Below are 8914 nucleotides of genomic sequence, written 5' to 3' on the forward strand. Positions count from 1 at the left end.
GTCGAAAGTTTTTAAAGCGCTTTTAATGACGGGGCCAAGCGAGCAACTCGCAAGGCGTTTTATAGTTTTTGCTTCATGCTTTTTCTCTGTGCGCTTTTGTCGCCTGGACACAGCCAGTGGTGGAGACGGCGACGAGGAGAGGGTACAAAGGACATTGAAGCCGACCGCAAATCATAATTGTTGCGGCAGCAACGACAACAACAACAAGATGAAGCTGGAGAGCCAAGAGTAACAATAATACCAACTGTGGCCACACAAAAAGCACATTAGCCTGGCTATCTCGCCTTGACTGTCTGACTGGCTGACTGTCTCCAACCTTCCCTACCCCCACCTCTACACTGAGAGAAAATCATTTCATTAAGTATTTTCGATTATTCCAAATTACTCAAAATGAACAACGACAATTGTTAAATAGTCTTCATATCTGAAAACAGAATCTTGAATCCTTTAAAACAATAGATTACTAAAAATAAGTACGAAAACTCGCTATATAAGTTCGTAACTCGGATTTGAAACGGTTTCTCACAGCGAATACTCACAAGCACAAAATTACAAAATTCATAAAATTGCAAATCAAAAACATTTTCCACCTACAAATTAAGTTTACACTATTTTTATTCAAGTCATGGTCAGCAGTAGGCATAGATCAAGTATTATGTTATTATTTTCAAATGTTTTTGTACTCAGTTACAGAGTTGAAAACTTTTAAGAATTTGGATCAAGTATAGTATAATAGAATTTCCTTAAATCAAAAGCTCACTTTTAAGTTTGACATAATAAAAAACAAATACTTTGATTCATTTTTCAATGTCTAGCTAAAAGATTTTTGGCAGCTATGTTTCACGCAAAATGTATAGAAATCAATGTGAAATTTAAAAATATCCACTTGATAAAACTTAAAACTTTAAAAGATCGGTCCTTAAATTTGTAAACTTTTACAATACTTAAATTAAATTAGGATCCGTGACTTTTAAAATATCTATCTTAGTGGAAATCAAGTTTTAAATGTAGTGTGGATTTCTGTACGAAACGCTTGATTTGTTTTCTCTCTGTGTACCTTTTCCCCTGCCCTGCTGCTTCTTCTCTAATTGTTGTTGTTATTATTATTATTTTCATTGTTTCATGCATTTTGTTTCTGTTTGATGCTAGAGACCCTGACTCTTGTCCTGCTCCTGTTTCTGTTTCTGCTCTAGAACTTCCTTTTTGGTCCTGGCTGGCTGTGTGCGATGCGTATCAGCGAGTTTGTTATAACTTTTGCCGCGCAGCGCCTAAAAGTATGTTACAGCATTTATCTATTGCCCTGAGACGCGACTCGTGTCCTGTGTCCTGTGTCCCGTGTCCTGTGTCCCGTGTCCTGTGTCGCGTGTCCTGTGTGCTTGGGCAATACAAAAGCAATCATAAAGTTACTGCCAACATTTTGACGTCCCCTCTCTCTGCTCGTTAAATGGGCCTATCTATTCCACCTAGGATGACTGGAACTGAAACTGGCGCTCAATAGAAGCGACAAATTTATTGCTTGCTAATAGGAAAACAGCCCCAAAAATGGACAAAGGACCAACTTTGTTAGCCAAGCCGCCAAGCGGAAGCAAACAGTTTTTCGACATTTTTGCCGCTTTTGTTTTCTCTCTCCCTCTCTCTCTCTCTCTCCCTCCCCTCCACCCTCCCTTCATTCTCTCTCGCTCGCTCTCTGTCATCTTGGGACACAAAAAATATGTTTTCAACATAATTTCATTCATTATATTCGAATTTTCATTGTTGTTGCCGGCTTTGCTTGGCCTGCTCATTTTCAGCGGACTCATTATCATGCCACGCCCCATCCCCAGTTCCCCTCCCAACTGGTCCCCCTCACCCACACTTTGCCTATTCCTCGTCTGGTCAGAGCCACCACCTTGGGCGACATTTTTGGCTAATTTGAATTTAATTTCATTTGAAATGTTTTCGTTTGTTTGTTTGTTTGTTGATTTTGCCTGTTTGTCCGTTTGATTCACATTGATTTGATTTGCGACAAGTGCGAATGATGGCCAAGTGCTTCGAGTGTATGTACATGAGTATTGAATATTTGAGTTCGCGTTTGCGTTTCTTAATTGATTTTTAGACGAGCCAACGTTAATTGATTCCCTATCCCTCACATTAATAGAAAACTTACTTCAAACTGCGCTCTGGGCAATAGAAATAAAATTTCTCAAAAAGAATTCAATGGAATATTTAATTTTCTTGGTAAACAAGTTTTCAAAACATTTTAATAAAATGAACACTCATTTATTGAGAGTCTTTAAGTTGATTGCTATGAATTCATTCGGCTTCAGTTTTACAGCAGTTAAGCTGATCGCTATAACATTGTGCTGCCAGATTTATCTCATTTAAAGCTAATTGCTATGCTGGTAATCAGCAAGAATTGAGAAACTAAATGACACAAGAATTGATTCGGTTTCATTGTAAGTTAATTGCTAATAATAATTCAACAGTTTGAGATTAATTATGTTGTTGTTAGTTAATCTGTTGAATGGTTTGATAAAATGTATCAATGAGTAAAACTTGTAGAGCATAAATGATCCTATCGTTGTAATTACCTTCAATACACTTACAAAAACTTCTTTTTTTTTTTATTTCTAAAGACAGTGGCAACTCTGCACACAAATTTAAAATTCATCAGTAATTTTAAAAAGATAAGAAAGCCATCAAAATAGCAATTTCAGAGCATATACATAGATATCACTAGTCATTAAACATAAATCGAAGAAAATCGAGAAAATTTAATAAGAAAATATATTTAAACTTACATTGTTTGGGCGCAGAGCAGAGTGTAAAAATGTTGAAATATTTTTTACCAACGGGAAAAAAATTAAACTAACAACACATGCAAAGTTAAAGAACCGAAAGAGCAACTAAGAGAGCGGGAGAGAGCAAAAATTTCGAATATTCTTACTGAGGTACAGTCACAACAAAACATTGTGTTATGCATTATCTTACGAAAATGCATATAAAGTGGGGGGTATAACACGTAATATATATTATAATATTATATAATAATAACAAAAAAAAAAATAACATTTTTTTTTTAGAAAGTACCTTTAAAATGCAAACTTTAAAACAAACGAAAAAGAATAGAAACAAAATATAAGAAAAAATGAAGAAAGAGAAGAACAACTAACATTAATTTTAAAAATAAATTTAATAGTAAAATTAAATTTAACATTAATGAAATGGTAAGCGGTATACACAGCAAATTGTTAACAAAACTTAGAAAAAATTGTTTAATAAATACAAGAGAAATTATGAAAGATTATAAAACACACTGAAATTAAGAAAAAAAAAGTAAAAGAAAACGCAAACACTAATTGAATTAATTTGTAAGCAATGAGAGGCATAACAAAATTATTAAAAAAATAAAACCAAAAAGTAAGAAAAAAAACCAATTAAACATACTTACACAAAACAAAAAAAAAAAAGAAAGAACAACTAACTAAAAACTATACGATTTACAAAAAAAAACTAAAATTTAATTGTAAAAATCCCAAAACACTTTTTTTGGCTCAACAAATGAAAAATTTTAATGGTCATTGGAACGAAATGAAAAACCAATCTCCGAGTTCTATGCAAATCCCTTGTCCCCGCCCCCTGCACTACAGATAAACACAAAGAATGCACCAACCTCCGTATCAACCTTGAACCCACTACCCCCATCCCGAAAACCAACCCCAACCGAACACACATGAGTATTTTTGTGGCACCCAAAAACGTAAATGAATAACGTAAATTTGTTCGTAAAGCTGTTTGAGAATTTTCTAAAAATGCAAATTGGCATCACAAACGTCTAAAATTAAACAAATGCAAAAGTAAACAATGCCAAAAACAAACACAAAAAAAAGAACAACTTAGCAACTAGTGAGAATTTTTAATGCAAAATGAGGTTTAACACAAAACAACAAAAAGATTAAAAATAATGATTACTATAAAAATACAAAATAAAAAAAGAGAACACGATAGAAAACAGGAAACCGCTAAAACCGAACAGAACTACAAGAAACAAAAACCCAAAAGACATCGATAAGAAAAAACCAACAACAACAACTACTTATTTATAACAATTAATGGAAAGTGAATGAAAACAAAACCAAACGAAAGAAAAAAAAACAAAACAAAAAATGGCATACAAGAAAAAAAATTCAAATAGAAATTCTTTTCAAATATCAATAAAGCAAGAATAATATTAAAAAAAATAAAAATAATAATAATAAAAAAAAAAAACAAACAACACAAAGTCACATTTGTTTCAATTTTCAATTTATTATGCGCTTTATTCAAAATGTCATTAAGTCACAGCGAAAAAAAACCCAACAACAATTTGTTGAGTTAAGGCCATTTTTTTATGGTTGCATAAATTGTACGTATATTCTCATAAGTACATAAATAATTAATTGCTAACGAGCTGGGCGAGATATATAGTACATATTTTTTATAATTGAGAACTAGGTGCTACATAGAGAGCGCTTGTGTATGTGCATGTGTGAATGAGTGTGTGAATGGATATGTGAATGGGTGTGTATGTGTGTGTGTGATGTTTAAGACTTGGGAGGTAGTTTGGAAAGCAGCGCAAGAAGCGCCTAGCCTAGGGCTTTGTCTTTTATAAGCAGAAGAATCAAAGTATTTGGTTTTGTGAAAATCGCAAACAGCAACAATCTTAAGAATCGCCACTGAGCTCCTCCGTATCATCCTCCGGCTCGGCACCACGTCCCTCGCGTATACGCTTCAATTTTCGCTTCAGCATCATAACGCCTATGAATAGATGGAGAGAACACAAAAGTTGAGCTAACAAAAGAGTTGGAAAATCTTAAATAACTTGAGGCTTACACTTAATGGCCTGATAGGTTTTGGCCGAGGCGGATTCCGTGGCTGGCAGCGGATTGGACGTGGTCTTCTCATGGGCGAGCTTCACCTCAATGTATGCTCTTTTAAGGGTCTTGTAGTGTCGATACTCACTAGTATCCTTCAACAAGATGCATCTGCAAAAAGGAAAGTGAAAACATGAGTTATACGATTAATCAATTTGAATGTCAGCTCACTTAGCCGCTGATCCCTCGCCGGAGCAATCGGAGGGCGTTGTATGATAGATCTGATGATAGAAGTATTGCAATACTGGAGAATTCCAAATGGATAGGCCATACCACAGCCAAATGGCCACATTCAGTGTCAGCTTAAAGTTCTTGGCAAATAGCGTAGGTATGAAATAGTTAAAGGGCAGCTGATTGATAAACACCTGCACCCAAGCAGCTATACGCAGTCCCATAAATATCTGATAGATGACGCGATTACGATTGGAGTTCTGCAATGCCACCAGGGACAGGCACTCGGCCAGTATGCTGTACAGGCCCAGTGTGAGATTTAGGCCAACAAAATAGTTCTCATATCTGCAGGTAAATTAATTAGTTATCTATGTATGTGTATATAAATATTTGGACATGCCTGTACACGTCAATGGCGATGAGGGCGACCAGGTAGAGTCCCTTGGATGCAGCCTCCAGAAAGTCAGCCTCCTTAAAGTCCAGCATTGCCCCATGCAGATAGAACGTAATGATGAATATCGAATAAAACTGAAATTTCTCATATTGATGCGAGCGGTAAAAGATGAGATTATCGGAGCTATGGAAGAGCGAGTAGCGTCCCTGGTTCTTCATCAGATGCGGCAGTATCATAAACTCATTATAAAAGTGCAAAAACAGACAGCACGCCGAATAGAAGGCAATATTCCATATTAAGCGAGCAAATTGCTTTCGTTTAAAATACTTGACGTTCGACGACTTGAGAAAGAACTGCAGGGATAATACAGATAAGCATCAATTAGTAAATGATCAAGCAATTTCCGTGTGCAAATATATGCATATATATAATATAAATTGAAATATACTATAGAAGTAAATATGAAATTTGCCTATGGTATTGAAAAAATGTTGTAATCTTTATGTTTATATACTCTTTCAGAGAGTAAAACAATTTTGTCACTACATTTAAAACACTTAAAGAGAGGCGTGTCAGACCTCATAAAGCATTCGTATATAAGACTGCATTAATTTTTTTCACAAAAAAGGTGTTAATCCAAATTCGTAATCTACGGTCAAATCTTAGATGTGTTAATTAAGAAACCATAGCTCTAAAATCAATTTCTAGTCACCGCTTTTTGAGTTAAAAAAAATTGGTAGTCCTTGCATAATCGAAAATAATGTTTGAAAGACAATTTGTTCTTAGATTTGATAAAATTTAATGTCCTGGTCCTAACAAGCGTTTTGATATCAATCTTGTCAGGATAGGACTTAAAACACTTAAGATATGCTAGTAATGCTCACAATTTCGAAAAAATACATTTTTCAACTCAAAAAGCGAAGACTATGAATTGATTTTAAAACTATGGTTTCTTGGTAAGCCCATCTTAGAATTGAACGTAGATTACGAATACCATTTTTTCAATTATTTTGGGCCCATACAAATCGATGCACTCTAATATATATTCTTGATCAGGTTTTAAGGCTATTCTAATAAAACTTGGTGTAGACTTGTCTTTTTGCCACAAGCAGTACATATGTGGAAATCGGATGGATTGGAGAAAGAAAAAATCAATCGTAAGTTGAAAAAACTTTGTTGTTTCTTACGATATCTCACAGATTGGATAGTTACACATCTTGATGAAATTTAGTTAAAATCGGACTATATCATATGGTTAACATGGGAACAAACGGTCAAGAATTAAATTTCGTACTCGGCAAGGGTATTAAATCATCGGCTTGCCAAAGATAACTATTTTCTTTCTTGTCAGTTGCGGCTGTCGGACGGTCAATCGGTCGCATTGTGTTCGCCTTATCGCTCGAGTGCCTTGTTGTGGCTGTTGTTGTTGTTGCCGCTGTCGTCGCCAGCAACGTCGCCTCAGCAGCGGTTTACAACTGGCTGCCGACTATTTATAAATGCCATATGAATTGAGCAGCAGCGCCAAACGAATTGTGATTGTCATACTGCCATATAGCCAAAATAGCAAGTGCTCTCCTCAAGTGTCCCTTGTTTTTATTTTTGTTGTTTTTTTTTTTTGTTTACCTGGAAGACACGTTGAAAGCCATAGAAGCCGCAGGATAACGCCACAAATATCCAGAAGACCGCATTGATCAGGTAATGCAAGTCGATATTCTGCACAAGTGCATCGAAACGATCGTTCGTGATTAGATACTTGAGCGGCAAAAAGAAATTGCACACTTCCGACCAATAATCCGGCGGACCGGCCTTCATATCCAGTATGGACATCTTGTGATTGAGATTTTGATTTTGATTGAGATTGAGATTGAGGCTGACCCTGCGCCTGTGGGTCGCGCGAGCAGAGTCCTCAAGCAATCCACCAAGTTTAAACGTTTGCCATGCACCGATTTCGTTGTCAAACTAAAATAGTGTGCGATTTATTTATAAATCGTTTATAAACAGTAACAATTTTGTGTTGCCTTTTGAAAGATGTTGCCACCTAGCAGAAAAAACGTTGCTGTTTATTTAAACGCTGCCAGACCTTTGGAATTTGTTATAGATTTCAATCTTTTCGAGAGAAAAGTATCTTTTGGCATTTTTGAAGCTCAAGCTTTAAAGAATTTTAATTGTAATTATGTTGTTTTATTTATTACTTAATGTTTGCCAAAAAATATAAAAAAAATTAAAAATGCTCGCGAAAATTCACAATTCATCCCTAGTTACCTGAAAAGCTCCATTTCCACATTCAAATCAAATTTCGCACATAGCCATCGATATATCGATAGCTCTAGATTCGATAGTTAATGGCCTGCCAACTCGTTTGCTGCGCGTGCTCAATTTAAATTTGAATTTTGAATTTTTTTTGCAGTTAATTTTTATAACAATGTCAAAATCAACTGTTGCCCACATAACCAACAATCCGGATGAACCGGTGACGTTTTTCAAGCAAATAACTGAAGCCGCTAAAAAACAGTCGACTGAGGATGTGATATTCATGAATCTGGCCACCATTGATGAGGAATTCGGTGTGCTCAACCGTACAGTTGTATATCGAGGACTCAGCGACGATAACTGTATTATATATGTAACTCAACGTTTTACCCGCAACTTTAAGAATATTCAGGCGAATGCCAAGTGTGGCATTACATTCTTTTTGCCCAATGTTGTGGTGCCCTTACAGGGTCAAGATCCGGCCATCTGGCAGGTGCGTCTGATAGGCGCAACGGCTGAGGAGCTGCCCGAGTCCCAATTGGACGAGTGGTGGAACAAGGAGCTGTTGTCGGCACAAATACGTGATCACATCTTCCCCTGTGGACAGCCGGTGAACTATGTGGAACTGGTGGAAAAGCATGACCGTTTTCTTCACGATCATCTAGAGAGCAAAGTGCCCCTGCAGCGTCCTGCCACCTAGTCTGTTATACCCCGTAATTGAAGGATATATAAAACAAATATTTCCCCCCTCTCCATTACAGTACCGCCTTCAAGTTCCGGGCTCAGCGCTGGGATTTCCTCAAGGTGGGCAGCGGACAGATCGCGGATCGTGTGCAATATCGTCGCCTGGAAAATGGGGATTGGCAATCCATGCATGTGTCCACATAAATGAATGTTTAATCTTTTTTATTCAACTATTATTTGAAAAACAAAACAATCGCTTTCTACAAATATAAACAAAATTACAGTTACAGCAACTTAATGTAAAACTAACTTAATTTGCTTGCTTTTTTCATATTTCATATTTTGTTTAACCTTTAGCATACAATTAAAATAGTTAATAAATATTACACAAAACAGAAAAAAAAGAATTGATCATAACAATACATAATAAGATTAGATTACAGTATAGACAGAATAGTTAGTTAAATTATGATTATGATTATGATTAGGGTTAAGCTTAGGGGTCGAAGGTCACTTCTCTTGC

At 35.9% G+C, this 8914-nt stretch overlaps 2 protein-coding genes across 2 annotated transcripts; one reads left to right on the forward strand and one right to left on the reverse strand.

The window, feature by feature from the left end:
- Nucleotides 1–4362: 4362 nt before the first annotated feature.
- Nucleotides 4363–7450, reverse strand: LOC117783397. Its single transcript, XM_034620800.1, has 5 exons — nucleotides 7081–7450; nucleotides 5464–5810; nucleotides 5064–5408; nucleotides 4852–5003; nucleotides 4363–4776 (listed from the first exon to the last, which is right to left on the reverse strand). The coding sequence occupies exons 1-5, from the start codon at nucleotides 7282–7284 to the stop codon at nucleotides 4682–4684; spliced, it is 1143 nt and encodes a 380-aa protein (XP_034476691.1). The 5' UTR covers nucleotides 7285–7450; the 3' UTR covers nucleotides 4363–4681.
- LOC117783419 (pyridoxine/pyridoxamine 5'-phosphate oxidase) lies at nucleotides 6955–8705 on the forward strand. The gene is made up of 3 exons (XM_034620824.1): nucleotides 6955–7152; nucleotides 7865–8406; nucleotides 8469–8705. The coding sequence occupies exons 2-3, from the start codon at nucleotides 7880–7882 to the stop codon at nucleotides 8593–8595; spliced, it is 654 nt and encodes a 217-aa protein (XP_034476715.1). The 5' UTR covers nucleotides 6955–7152; nucleotides 7865–7879; the 3' UTR covers nucleotides 8596–8705.
- Nucleotides 8706–8914: the final 209 nt, after the last annotated feature.

This window comes from Drosophila innubila, chromosome X (genome assembly GCF_004354385.1).
Source record: "Drosophila innubila isolate TH190305 chromosome X, UK_Dinn_1.0, whole genome shotgun sequence".
Classification (NCBI taxonomy): domain Eukaryota; kingdom Metazoa; phylum Arthropoda; class Insecta; order Diptera; family Drosophilidae; genus Drosophila; species Drosophila innubila.